This window comes from Morone saxatilis, unplaced genomic scaffold (assembly GCF_004916995.1).
Source record: "Morone saxatilis isolate NCDOM2014 unplaced genomic scaffold, NCSU_SB_2.0 Contig19, whole genome shotgun sequence".
Lineage (NCBI taxonomy): Eukaryota > Metazoa > Chordata > Actinopteri > Moronidae > Morone > Morone saxatilis.
This window is the reverse complement of record NW_023339751.1, coordinates 18,246,827-18,262,303: the sequence shown is the minus strand read 5'-3', so window position 1 is coordinate 18,262,303 and position 15,477 is coordinate 18,246,827. Positions and strand designations below refer to the sequence as shown.

General features: G+C 43.3%; 1 protein-coding gene across 1 annotated transcript in view; it reads left to right on the top strand.

Moving 5' to 3' along the window:
* The window catches only part of LOC118329325 (homeobox protein Meis1), an 88,175-nt gene that overhangs the window by 38,238 nt on the left and 34,460 nt on the right, over window positions 1-15,477 (top strand). Inside the window, exon 8 of the mRNA XM_035663448.1 lies at window positions 7,238-7,383. Coding sequence (XP_035519341.1) covers window positions 7,238-7,383 — 146 coding nt within the window. The remainder of the gene's footprint in view (window positions 1-7,237; window positions 7,384-15,477) is intronic.

Sequence of the window (15,477 nt, the reverse complement as noted above, 5' to 3'; positions counted from 1 at the left end):
GACAGTGGGGTGAATGATTCGGGTGTGAAGATGCATGCATGCAATGGCATGTTCATTTGTCTGCTACGTGTATGTCTATCTTTCTTTATGCATGTGTGTTTCCAGCTACAGAGGCTCCTGAATGTCGTGTGTGTGTGTGTGGTGTGTGAGCTGCTGCATGTGTGTGTATATGTGTGGCAATTAGGGAGCAGGCCAGGTGACTGGAAGGAGCCAGGGCAGTTTGCAAATGCCCCGGGGCCAACCCAGAGGGAAAGGAATAATTTTATCATCCCCCTCACACCATGCCTGTATACACCAAACACAACTCGCACACACACACCAACCCACCCACACCACACACACACACACACAACAGTGAGCACAACCAGATAATGACGTAAACAACTAGGTTTAGCTTTCTTCATGCATTTTCCCACCTAGCTTGTTCGTTAGCATTAGCCTAGGAAAGACCAAGTTACTTCATGCCTCCCTACTTCAGCCTTCGATGGCTTTATTTAAGCCTTTCTGCCACTTCATGTGTCTCATTCCTGCCTTCCCCTCTTCCCTGACTTCATTACTTTCCTCTCTCCTCTTTCTCTCAAAACACAACAAGATAAAGTTTGAATGGGGGATATTTGCAAGTGTGGGATGTAACATGAGGTATTGTTATCTTTCTTTCACTGTAGTTTGAGCATTTCTTTCAGATATGTGATATTTCACTAATTAATAGGGTTAAAAATTTAGTTAAATGGGATTAACATTGTTTGATATCCTCATATTGAGTCCACCTTCTTACTAGCTGAATGACTAATGATGCCTTCCTCTCTTCTGTCTCTTCATCTCCCTCTCCTGTGTCTTTATCACATCCTCTAACATTCTCCTTCTGTCTCAAGCGTACCCCTGACATTATCAAGCAGTATCTACGGCTAATCCCTGTTATGATCTGTTATGAACCATGCTCTCAGCATGAAGACAGAGATTGGTACTACCTGCCCCCTCTGGCAGGCACACGTCCATTCTGAGGTGCAGCCACTTTTCCTGCTGCCCTGGCAAATTAACACCAGCCGTGATTCACCAGTCAGTCCCCATCTGCCGAACAGCGATCTTGACGTCCAGACACAATCAGCTTCTAAGCAAATGCAAGAGGAATAATGACATTTAGTCTTTCTAATAATTTCCTATAGAACAGCACTCAGATTGAGGACATAAGGTTATCCCGAATATTGAGCTTTTAGTGCCAGATGTCACCAAGTAAAATGCCTGTGGCAGGAATCATTCATCATAAATGTTTTTAGAGGATAACCTGTGAGATGTTTTTGCGTAGGTTTCCATAAGGCCTGTGGAGTGGGCTGAGAGGAAGAAGGAATGGGTCAATGAGGTCTTTTGAGTTTATGACTGATGAAGTGCATTTACTCAAGTATTTGGAATGATATTTGAAGAGAGAAGAGAGAGAGAGAGATAGAGACGAGAGAGAGAGAGAGAGAGAGACAGAGCAGGAGTGTCTTTCACTGTGAGTGCGAGTGACCGTGGACTGTATCCTCCTCCATGGGCCAGCTCCTAGAGTTTCACACCCCAGCGAAAGCTCCACATGACCCTGGGTGTTGGCTGCCACTGGCAAGGGCCCCAAAGGCCTCAGGGACCTGGCTATCCTGTTCCAACACTGGGATACGCACCCATCTCATAATTGGAGCCGAGAAATCCATACATAACACCACACACACCCAAACAACACGATACATAAAACGCACACGCCACATGCTGATGTGCTTTCCACTAAAGTGGCTCTCCCCCTTCTTGCCCTTTTTTCTCGACCACTCACCACATAACACACACCACACAATACATTACATTCCCCAGAAATCCTCAGAAGAGGTAAGAAGGGCTCCGCAAGAAGGAGAAGGGAGAGGAGAAAAAAAGTGGAAAAGGTTTATTGTAAATTACCAGCGCCATTCATAAGCTCAATAGACTTGGGGAGGGGGGATACAGGGGGTGCCAGCAGTGGGGGGCTCCCTTTGCATGGCGTACTGGAGGCCCCCTCCCCACCTCCAAAATATTCTTGACACATGCAGGAATTCCTTGCAACACCATCCCCAACTAGGGGCCACATTTCGAAAGCGTCTCTCCTTTTACTGCTATCAGAACCAGACCTACGCACTTGAAGACCACTCACATGCACCCATTTCTTTAGATCTTCCCACGAGGCAACTTTCCAATTAATGGACTACCAAGTATTCTAAACACAACACACACACACCACCACACCCACAGACCACACACTTTACTTCAATAACAAGAAATCCGCATTGATTCACCCCCTTCCCCCTCCCAGCCCCTCCTCTAACTAGTTGCATAGATGTAGTCATGGCCGATCAGTGGGCTAGGCCCAGAGTTGTGCCTGTGGCTTTTCCTCGCAGGGAGACTGGAGCCTGCTAGCCTTGCTGCCCCATGCTGTATGTATGCAGCCCTGGGTAACAGCCTGCTGACGCTCTTAATGAGCCTCGCAGCCTGTGTATGGAGAGTGACTGACTGGTTTGTTGACTGGCTGGTTTACTAGCTGCCCGGCTAGTTTTCTGACTGACTGAGTGAATGGCTGATGGACTGACTGAGAAGGCTGCTTTATGACTGGCTGACTGACTGGGTGGCTTTATAGACTGACTAGCTTACTGGCTGACTGAGAATTTACTCGTTGAGTTGACAACAAAGTGGACAACAGCCTGACTGACCAAGTAAAGTGCTTATTGGCTGAATGATGAACTCACTGCGACGTCACTGAGTTTCTATATATGCAGATACATTTGAAATCGCTGCCTAAATCGCTGCTTGAGTTTTTCTTACTACTCAAGCATACTAGTGATCTACACTGAAACCACAAAAGAGTACATTTTTAAATCTGATCTATTGAGCATGTCCAAGATGCTTGAACCATCAGATTTAAGGGCAATACACACCAGTGGTGTATGCACACGTCAAAACCCCTGCAACCATTGTTTTTTATGTTGCCCACTCACCAATGGTGTCATGATAGATTATTAGCAAGTTTGTAATATTTACTCCCCAAATTGTTACATTTCAGCTACTTCTTCTGTCTGTATGACACATCCAGCGTGTGCTGCAGGCATCAATTGACAAGCGTAAAAAATGGTCAATTGATGACGGCCTAACACATAGCATGTTTTCAGATGTATCCATTTTGGAAGACCTTGAAAAAGCTGTTTTCAGTGTTAGAAAATGTCAGCTTCAAAGGCCAAAGTAGAGGAAAGAATTATCTGCATTACAGTGGACATGGTCTGACTGACTGTCCTTTTTTTCAATTGATTAACTCCAGTGTGCCACACAGCATCTCTTTCCTATCCATTATTTTCTCCTCCTTCATTGCCCATCCCTTCAGTGGCTTGAGTTTTTTCATTCTCTTTTCCGCTCTCACTCCCCCATCATTCCCCCTCTCCCTCTCTTGTTACCCTCCTTCACCATCTCTCCTTCGCTTTCTTTCCCTGTTTTACCCTTACTCCCTCTCACAAGCTGAGGTAACACCATTGACATTTCCCCCAACATGGCTGCCAGACACAGCTCCAACACCTTTCCTGCTTCACCCTTCCTCACTCGTACAGTCTCTCTCTTTTCTCTCCTCCCACCTCCCGCCCTTCCCTCACTTGCTGGGGCTAAAGCAAAGCAGAAATTAGCCCCAGACCTTGCAGAGGTGATTGGTATCAAATTGCAGTGAAAATGGAAATGCCAATAAAATTGACGGCCCTTCTCCAGTCTTCCTCCTTCCTTTCCCCCTCTAGGTAAAGTAAGTATCTATAGGTCAGACTTACTTAGAAGTATTGGGAAAGGGAGAGGAAAGAAAGGAATATAGGGAGGAGTTATGATTTCCCTCTGTGGTTCAGGGCTTGAAGTACGGGTGACAAAAATGGTCAAACTTTGCATAAAATGTCTAAAAGAGTGATCATTCATTTTGTGTGAATAGTTTGAGGAGATCTTAGACATTAACACTACCAGTGTTTCTGCATTCTTTTGACATGGTTCAGTGACATGAAATAGATATGATATGGGTAGGGAGTACTCTCACATTATGCACCATTTTAGTGTGTGATTAAATATTGATTAGCGAGAGGACTTTGGGGTTATTTTATATTCTGTAGGGTCAACATTAAGAGTCTTAAAGATTGTAGTTGCTGCTTGCATACCATTTTATTCACCATATATCAATAGATACGATGCAATACTGTAAAATATGGCTGATATAGTGCAGTATGATATTGCACTATATGGAGCAGTGGCAGCCTAAAGGTTAGAGAGCAGGCTTGTGACCGGTTGGATTACCAGACTGAAGAGAGCACTTGAAAAAGAGAGCATTGTACTCCGTATTCCCTGTTAAATAAAGGTTAACTTATATAGCAGTATGTAATGAAGTACTACATGATACAAGAAGTCTAATTATAAAATAAGCAACACACCCAGAGTCATGCAATCTCTCATTCGCTCTGAGCATCCACACTTTACTCATTCTGTGCTTTCTCTGTCCCCTTTGTGTTTTCTCTTTCTTTTGTTTCACCTTCTTTCTTTCCCTTTTCTCCCAATGCCCGCTCGCCCGCTTTCTCCCACTTGCTCACTTGCATGCATACTCACTCCCTCACTCAACTTACTCACTCACTCACTCACTCACTCATGATCTGAGCTGGTACTCTGGCCGTTTGCTTCTGTTTTCCCAACTCGCATGGGACAAGCCCCTAGGTTTGTTATTGTAGGCTTTGCTGAACATGAGCCGGTCTTTACAACGGATTGAAAGCATTTGCTTCCAATGAAAATCTGGTCTTAGATTACAGGGCCTCGGCTCACCCCTCTTTTCCACCAGGCAGAGAGACGTAGAGAGGAAAAGAGCAAGAGAGAGACAGAGGGGTGGGTGGATTTTAGCCCTGAAACAGTAGGCAGAAAAAACTCACTTGTTAAGCTCAGGCTGCATTTGTCCCGGACTAATGATGTAACTGAAGCTTGCAACGTGAGTGTGTTTTTATACAGAGAGAGGTCTAGGAGCTTGGGCGTAAGGGGTACATTGTCTGAATGTGTGTGTGTGTGGGGGTTTGTAAGAGTGTTGTGCTGAAACGGTTAGTCGATTAATCATTAGATAGATTAGTAAATCAACAACGATAATAAGTTAATTGTAAAAGAAAAAATAGATATCAGATTCACTAGTTCCTGCTCTCAGATGTAAGAATTTACAATTTTCTTTGTTTCTCATCCTTGTAAACTGTTGGATGTTTGTTTTGTGAAAAGAAAAGACCAAGTCAGACTTTGTGATGGGTATTTTTCAAAATAGTCTGGTATCTAAAAAGGCTGATCAATGCATTTACATGTATCCTTCTTCATGAACAAATTGCTAATAAAAATAAAGCTTGGCTGCAGGACTATATGAGTGCGTAGTTAAATGTAGAAGATTGAAAGTGTGTCTGCATGTACTGTACATATCCAGGCTTGCTCAAAGGCACTTCAACCTGCCATGTGCCCATTGCCTGAATCCAACTTTTGACCTATTGGTGGTGTTACAGTAGCCCAACCTTACCACCAGCTTTACATGCATATGTGCATTATTAATGTGCAGTGGGTGGCGTTGGCATCAGTATCTATGAAAAGCAAGCTCTTGTTTTATCCCTCCCCCACCCTCCGATAGCGTCACTGCCACTCCAACACAAGGTTCATTAGAAAGCCTTCAATATGTGTGCATATGTATTTCCTTCTGCCAGGCAGTCAGAGAGAGAGAGTGAGAGCTAGCCAAGAGTGTTGTTTCGTATGGATCATTGAGAGCCTCTCTCTCCTAATGGTGTATATAATTCAGGTGCCCTCCAGGCATGCTTTCAGGAATTCTTTTGCCTGAGGTAATGGGGAGCAAAGGCCTGGGTTTTAGGCCCTTGATTATTCCATTGATGTGGCAGGCTGGAAAAAAGTCATCTCCAACCGGATTAGCGCCAACATCCCCATTAATTATCGATGAATCGGGGGCTTAGGGTTTAGCTAGGTGCTGGGTGTCGCCCTCTGCAAGTTAGCGGAGTGCAGGCCTGCTCGAATGCAGTTATCTACTCCCGCCACAGTGAATAGACCTAGAAGCTTTAGAAGTGCTTTGTGTGTAATCAATAAATAACTGGTTCCAATTCTGTGCACTGCTTCAGCGTTTTTCTTTTTTTTCTTCTTTCCTTCCCTTCACTTCCAGTCGAGAGAGGCGTTAAGGGACAAAAGTCAGTTATCAGCCGCTGAGATTTCAAGCAGTGAGGGTGCCACTTGTTTACCTCGCCTCATGTTTCTTTTATGATTATCTTCTTCATTGAGGGTGGCTCACATTTTTGAATAATGATAATAACAATTAGGCTTTTCATAGCCACAGATGGGAAGAGCCTCTTTCTTTCCACTGGAGCTGTATAGAATATGTACAGTAATTGGGTGGTTTTGAATATGTGCAGTGTGTGTGTGTGTGTGTGTGTGTGTGTGTATGAGTTCATGTTGTTTAGTCTGAATGCAGAGAAAAGGCCCATGGAGTACCTTCCTTTCACTTTTCCTCTCAGTGCTCAGATACTCTAAGCTGTCTCAGTGTTTCCCTTAGGTGAGGTTAACTGGCCTTAATAGAGCCTTATCGAAGCCCTACAGGTTGCTGTAAGCAGCCATGACGCCATTGTTATGAAAAGCAGCTAGCTTTGTTAGCGCTGTTTGTGCCTCTGACTTCCTTTTTTCCACCTATTTTCCTTTTATTTTCTTCCTTCCCCCTCCTTGCAACCTCCCCTTTTGTAGTGCTGTGTTACTCTTTCCACCTCAGGTAAAATGGCAGAATGCGCCGGGGCGACGCTTCAATAACTATTTTCCCCTCAGGATAATAAAGACTAAATCTCTCTGTCATTTTCAATTCTGCGCAAGCTTGGATGGGAGAGTGGGGAAATGCGACCTTACAAGTCCTTTGTGCTCCCGTTCTCCCTCTCTCACAGAAAGATGCGAGCGCTTGCTGTGTTTTCAAGTGATGGGGGGGGGGAATGAAAGGCAGGGTTATTTATAAATGTATTAAAAATGAATGCATTTATGAGGTGCTGTTTTCCAGCCATTCTCTGCTTGCCATTGTTGTGTCTCTATACCCCTCCGTCTGTGCATACAAAGCCCTCCAGAATTCCTTCGAAATCGTATTTATTCCCTTTGAACGCAGAGGCGCAGCAAATGCAGGAAGTAAACAAACTGTGTGTCTGATCTCCGCTGTCTCTTCCTGTTTCTTGTCATGTGACAGGTGATGGTCTGGACAACAGCGTGGCTTCACCGAGCACAGGGGATGATGATGACCCGGATAAAGAAAAGAAACGTAACAAGAAGAGAGGGATCTTCCCTAAGGTGGCCACCAACATCATGAGAGCATGGCTCTTCCAGCACCTAACAGTGAGTTGAATGAAACAGCATTTGTTCTCTGTCGCTCTCAGTTTCATATCAAGTGTGCACGCTGAACTTCACTTCACAGCCACAGGCTTTCTTACCCTTATACACACGCACATACACATTTTCTATCTTTACAGCTTTGCTCCTGTCTTATTTGACACAGATACACACAAAGGAACACTTATACACACACACTCTTGGGGCACTGATACACTCTGACACTCACACACACACCACCAGAGCCCCCCTCTTCTCCTCTTCTCTACAATGTATCCCGGTTGGTACGACGAACACTTCAAAGACACAGGCCCGTGTAATCTGCCGGCGATCTCGGCAGCCTGCGCTCACACTCCTCATCTGCTGAAACTGAATAAGGTTGAAGCCAAGGAGAGACGCCCCTGGCCATAACTGCAGATACATAGATGAACCTTATTAAGAACAAATCTGTCATTATTTAACAGATGCCTGGGATGCTGCAAAAGCCTGTGGTTTGGCTTTATTTTACTCAATTATAGCAGGGAATACCAGCTGACAGCATCACAAATTGTTTGGGGGGGAAATAGTGTGGGAAAAAATGTATTTTGACACTGGAAGATACAAATGAGCCAACAGTAAATTGAGTGCTGTCTTATTTAACATAAGTTTCTATCATTTCAAACACTGTCAGTTCACCAACCACAGCTAGCATCGCCATCATCTCTTAATACTTACCAAAGGGAAAAAAAGAAAGAAAAAGAATAAATACAGTTGTTCCCACATTTCAGTAAATTAAAAGTATACTGTAATTTATAGGACATATTTGCTCTAGTGGCTCCATCACAGAGTCACTATTTCAGCTGAATGTTGGTATAACACTGTGAAATCATCTGATAAAGTGACCTGTTAGTAATATGCAGACACTTACTGCCCATGTACGCATGCTCAACCCTCTGAAGTCTTGTTGCATGTTCTGTGCTAACATGTATAGCATGTAACAATAACAATAATGTTGTGTTTTATTGGTCCCTTCTCTGGTTTATTATCGTCAAGGATGCTAACACTATTGAAATTAAAGCTTCAAAGGTACATAAAATCTACCCTTTAACCACTTAGAGGTAAATCATTTAGAAATACTGAGGTAACTGGAAACTTTTACTGTTTTTTGTTAGTGAAATTGGGTTGGAATAGCATGAAAAACATATTCCAGACACTTGAAAAGTGCCTGACTTGTTTCAAACTTGTTTCAGACCTCTGAATCACCACTCACATTTCTGATTTGATTTTAAACAAGACACGTTCAGGTTCACATGTGAAGACATTGTTTTAAAAGCTGGAAATAGTGAAAGATTTACTGTCAATTTCCTGATTACATTTTGAATTTAGAGCTACGTTAAGGAAATGTGTTTCAAAACTAACTTCAGCCACCCTTGCGTCACACACATTCTGCCTCTGTCAGGAGTTTGTGGAAAACACGATACAGTTTGGATGAGTGGGTGTTGGTTTGGATTGCACAAGCCAACAGGGAGGATGCTGGGAAAAGTAATTTTGTTGTTGGATTATTGATATTGCATGGGGACTTTTTTTTAATTTGTAGAAGATTTTGATGTTGACTGCACAATCCATACCATATGCATTGTGCAGTGTCTTCTTTCCAACAGTGTTAATGACAAACCAGAGGAACTTCTTTCATTGCATACACTGTAGTGTGGCATGTAGGCAAAGATATATAGTGTATAGCTTGTACACAGAATATATAAACACACATATCTCACAAGGCTTCTTATACTTTTTGTTTCTGTTTGTGCTCTTCTTTTTCCATCTGACCCTCACCACCTCCTTCACAACCCACCAACTCTCCATCACCCTGCACACAACCACACATCATCACACGTACACACTAACCTCTTCCCCAACTCCCTGACCTCAGCCCATACACCCCCTGAAACCTTCGGGGCTACAGAGGAAAGGTGTTTGAAACATACACACATCCTGTCTGTGGAAATACAGTTCAGCACAGTAAAACGCATACACAGCAACACACCTACTGTGTCATATTACACCATGAGTCGGGCTTATGGGAGGCTTCTGCTCTGTTAGATCTCAAACAGTGGGAAGGATATAAGTGAGTGTCAAGGGAGCAAGGGAGAAGAGAAGAAGAAGAGGAGAAGGCGAGGAGGTGAAGAGGGGGATAAGGAGAATCCATCAACCTTTTCCATCTCCCAGGCAAAACAGAAAGGGGAACTAAAACATGCAGGCACACAATGGCATATAGGGTATTACTTGATGGTACAAAACCGAAAAGAAGCTGCTGTTCTTCAACAAAACACAGCTAACGCTTCCAGAACTGTGAATAAACTGAAAGGTTGATGGAAAAATCACTTCCAATATGTTTACCCTTTTCACTAAAGCCAAAAAGAAATGAAACCCGGGCAGAGAGGAGCGGCATCTTCTTTGTTTATGGGAAATGTGGTCTTAATTTTGAAAAACACTGGCATTAACAATACCACTGGTGTCAGATAAATGCTTGCAGTGGTCTCATTTGTTTACACTAATCATTCTTCAGTGTCACCATTAATTTAATCAGCATATGTCCGTGTTTATAAATGCTACACATAGCACCTCTAATGGAAAAACATTTACAGTATCTCTTACACTGGCAGTATGTCTCTCATAAACATGGACAGCTGATCCAGGCTCATCCACAGCATCATCATCTGGCCTGCCTTTGTTTCAAAGAGGGACGGAGGATGTGAGTCTGGCCTCTTAGAGATAGACACAATGCCAATTAGGCACACACAGATGCATGCATGCACACACACAGACTCATGGAAAAGTGCTGTGGCCCTACACAAACCTGACAAAGGGAGTCAGTTATTTCTCAGCTATTATAAATATGCAGGAATTTGACAGCACAGAACAGAATACAGTGCAATAGAATAGGGTAGAAGTTTGGATACCCACCTTGGTGTATTTTCTGTTATTCGCCCTCACACTTGGACCCTCAGGGGAGCTCCCATTGTACCGAAGCGGAAGGGGAAGGTGGGTGGCAAACTGAGGCTGCGAGTGCACCAGCAGGGTAGGTGGTAGGTGGCATTCATATGGCTGTTTTTTTTTTTTTGAAGGGTTGTTTTGAAGACATTTCTGCATCTCTGCTCATGTATTCATCAAGGATGCTAATTTCCACTGTCTTATTCAAGCAGTAAAAGAGAACGATTTCAAAGCTGAAAGTGACATGTTTGTTATTAGCATGGACACCAACAGTTGTGACTCCCCAGATTGCTGGTATTGTCGGTGCCAGGGTCAAAGGTCTCATGTGATCGGTAGACTGACTGATGGAGCAGTTGTATTGAATTTGTGACAATGACGACAGTCGCAGCTCGCTGAGTTCTCTCCAACACGCCCAGTGAGCTCATATGTTGTCGACAGCACTTGTGGGACAAGTTCATCGGAAGAATTTGGCTACCCCGACTTGGAGCGACTACAAAACATTAGCGTTTACCGCCTGTCACCAATGCCGAAACCAAGCAGCTTGCTGCCAGCTTGACATGCAGCTGTAAATTTGGTGGGGACCCAAAATAAAGGAGAGGGGAGGGCTTTTCCACTTGTGTCCTCATCTCATTTTGATGTTTGTTTTCCATCGACATCCTTAATTAAACATATGTTGTGACTACTAGCAGTCATTTGGTTTTACTGACTAACTGAATGGGACATTTGCAAATATGCTTTTGTCCAACTGACAAACTCACCTTCATAACACCACTGTAGATATTGTTCTAATATCTACACGATCAAATCTAAACTGTCTGAGCTACCTCGCCGCTTTGTGTTAAAATCAAGGAGACAAACCTTGAGAGTAAGAAGTACCCAAACTCTGTTTCCTCCATCCCTCCTATTGTGCAGTTAGAATCCCCCCCCAATCCCAAGCCCCTCCTTCCCCACAAATGGTATTTTCTTGTTTAATTTAACAAGAAATGAGTAGTAAATGAAAGCTCAGGCCTCAAATCCCCAACGCGCCCTGTGCTCTGCTCTCCACTCCCCTATGAAAAGGCAATTTGTGAAATTATGTGATAGAGTAATTAGATGGAATTCACCCCCGCCTCCACACTACACACACCACCCGTATCCCCGTTTAGATTGTTGCCTTGCTAAACTGAAGTAGGTGTGTGTGTGTGTGTGTGTGTAGAAAGGAAGGGCATGGGGGGTTTGGCATTCAGAGTGTTAGCATCGGTATATTAGCCTGGCAGACTGGGACACATACACTCATACACATTATCACTAACACTCTCATTCTGGCTCTCCTCCCCTCCTATTTGTACACAGACTCAGTGTAACGAGGGGCAGCCGTGATCGCAGCTCATAAAAAAAGCCAACCCGCAAACCCTCAATGAGCTGCTTTTCCCCCCCTCCTCCTTTCTCCCCTTAAAATGTGTAAAATGCACAGAGAGTGAGAGTATAAAAAATCCAACTGGAAGGCATAATCCCCCGTTAATACAATTAGAGTCTAATTTAACCGCTCGTGTACGCAGATGTAGCTGAGCTGGGGGAGCGCTGTTACCCACCCTTGGAAATGTTTTTATTTTTTTCAACACAGCAGCGTGCAGCAGGGTTTTGAGCAGAAACAGGTGTGAAAAGCAATATAATTCATTTCTGCACTGGCAGAGGGGGCCAGGAGCCTCACTGACGTGGGCACTGGGTGGTGGAGGAATCCAAAGTGGGTGTGCAGGGTGGGAATGGGGGTGAAAGGAGGTGATGGATGGATGGATGGATCGGTGCTCTGGTCATTAAAGGCGAGATATTTTCTCCTTATATCTTAATGTCTTAAGTTGGGATTGAACAGAACGGAGAACAACAGGGCAGAGGACACTCAACTTAATTGTCAGGCCAGTTTGGTAAAATTGCTTTCTTAGTTGGAGGAGGCTGTCTGCAATGGAAAATATAAATTTTTTTAACCAAAAAAAGCATCACTTCCAAGGAAATATGCATCAGGAATTAGTCTTCTTTTAGTCATAGAGTGACTCAGTAGTGTGTCTTATCTGTTCTTGGTAGAGTGTATAATCAGTATGAATATTTAGCAGATTGTTACTGCAGAGTGGAACTGAAGACTTATCAGTTCCTGAACTTCTCAGCTCAGCGGACACAAACCAGATATGTAAAGCCTCGTCTAAACAACAGAAGGGAGGGAAAAAAACTTTTGAGGTCAGAGTTCGCCATTGCCTCAGATGCCATTAGTCTTCTGCTGTTTATTGCTGGAGCCTGAACATGTCAGCACCCTGGTCACCCGCGGCAACCCTGACCCGCCACAGCAACCCATGGGTATTATACGACTGGTCTGACCAAGACCAAGTCTTTATTCTTACAACAGTTAATGGATGGCATACAGTATGAGAAAGATACAATGCTTGAATTGAATCCAGAACACAGAGACGTTACATGTATTCTTTACAGTTGTCCTGTGATTGTTGTTAGACTTGTTTGTCTTAGTTATCCACTGCACAAATTAAGTTTCTCATGAAAAATAATTTCAATTGACCGTCCAAGCCGCCAGGACGCCTCGGTAATAACTTTGAAGAGACATCAGGAAGCGAGCTTAATAGGAAAACATCTGCAGACTTTTTATGTGTTTTCATTCATTTATTCATAAACGACAACAAAGGCATGATGTCCATCCTGATACTGTAAAGTAATATAGTGGCCTATGTGGCCTGGTGTCTCCGATTAGGTTTTAATTCAATCTAAGTGGCAGTCAGAATCTTAGGCGCCACTGCATTAGGATTTCAAAGAGGTCCTAAGAGACGACAGACAGACAGACGGACAGATCTGCCAAAGGCCTGGCGTGACACTGTGATGAGACGGAGCGGAAAACAAGAGAACAAGTTAGTCTTATTCTCAGCATTTTTATTCAGTTTCAGATAGTTTATCTCTGGGAATGGATTTGGCTTTGGGCTGTGTGTTTGTGTGTGTCTGTGCATCTGTCTTTGAGGGCTACTCTTTGTGTAAATGTGTGTGATTCCTTTAGTGCATGTGTGTATGTTTGTACGAGGGCATTTGGAAGCAAAGACTTGTCCGTACCAATCGCAGGAGTGGTTGGTGTCAAAGAGGAGACAGCTGAGTCAACCTGCCCACCCCCACAATACATGCACGCACACACACACGCACGCACACACTCATACTGTGCCCCAACCCCCACATTACCCCACACCTTGTAATGAAAACATCATCAATTATCCCTCTTGACAGGCCCCAGGGACCAAAGGCAGACAGCTCTCTTTGGGGGATTCTCTTTGTGGACTGACCCTCATAGATACACAGACTTGCTACTCACACACTTACTCCTTGCAACAATCTCATGAGGGCTTGCATGTGTTTTTTTTTTTTTACTGTGTGTATTAAAAGCTGTTTGGCAGATGACTCGTCTTTTCCAGGAGAGTAGATAGCGGTCCATGGGAGTGGATAGTAGATAGTGAGGCCGGTGGTAAAGGTGTCTCTGTATGTGTGAATGTATGTGTATGTGTTATGTGGGGTTCTGGGGCTGTCGGTGGAAGGAGGAGGAAGGGGGTGGTGGTAATGGTATGGCAGGGGCAGAGGGAAGCCATCAGTCCTGACACGGACTCCTGAAAGGCCATCTGTTTCGTGATTGATGGATGGAATGATGGATGGATGAGTCGATGAATAGATGAATAGAGGGATACAGTAGATGGGTAGAGAGACTGACACATGGCAGATGTTATGGCAGAAGATATCTGTTTGTTTGCAGAAAATGTGGGGTAACATTAATGCGTTATTGTCTATATTTATGACATTTGGCGATCATATACATAGATTCGTTCTTTCTTTGCTGTCTAGAAAAACAAACCTCTTATTTACTTTGTGATTTATTTTCGTCATTAGAAATCAGTATCCCAGAGGTTTCCCACATTGCTACAAATGTAGTGTATGTTCCACACTTAAGTGGTTGTGGACCTTAATGTTGATAAAGTTTGGGTTTCTAAGGAGAGATTAGGTCTTCAGTGACTGTTTCAGAAGCGGTTTTATACTGCAGAGAAAAACACTGCATATTTCTTTTAATATCAAATTGAATATTGGAATGTTTCCATCCGAATCTCTGTCTGAACAGAAGTCATATTAGTTGAATTTTGGTCACATGCTACATGGAAATAATTATTGTAACTTGGACATTTCAGTGAACATTTCATACTAAAGAAACAGCCCATCCAGACACCTTAAGGCTTGTCTGTGCTTAGTTAGTGATTTTCTTTTAAAAAGTATTATCATGTGAGATTATTCCCACTAATCGCATACTCAAAACATTTCTGTCAAACCTTTATTTCAGCTTGTTCTCCCTCTTTCTCCTCTCTGCTTCTTGTTTCGTTTTACCCCTCTTTTTAAAAGCCCTCAAGGGCAGTTAACTTTTAATTCATGTCACCTTTGAACTTTTCCAAAATGTCTGCCATAGATCTAGACCAAAAGCAAGCGTGTGTGTGTGTGTGTGTTGATCTGGCCTTAGTCAAGGGGCGGTCGGTGTGTTTCCTTGAGAACGTGAGAACTTTACAGACCCTCAAGGTCGGTCAGTAGCACTGGAGGGGATCACCAGTCACAAGAGATCCAACATGGATGCAAAGAATACACACATACACAACACAGACACGCGCACACACGTGAGCAGCCTTCTTTTGAGTTTCTGTCTTTATAAATGATATGATATGATGATATAATGAACGTTATCAGCCCAGTGAGAACATCTTGTATACAGAATCTTATTTTGGCTCAGTAACAGCCCAATGGTTGTTTTTTGTTAATGTTTTAAAATGTAACATGTTTATATGATTAAACATCAAGGGGAGAAAATATTTAGTCTCACTCTCAATTTCTCAATTACCTTGTCACCATTATTACCATCTCCCTCTTCTTTTGGCTTTGCCGTCCTTCTTTTTTCTTTCCTTCTTCCCTCCCCCCCAGCCCTCAAACAATTTCATAGTTGGGAAACTATGAAACAGTTCAGTGTGTGGTTTCATTGTTGTACGTCCGAGTGATTGATGGCTTCATGCTGAAGCTGTGTTTCACACTAGTTCTATTTTTCATTATCAGCTGTATGCGATATGTGTTTGTATGTGTGTGTGT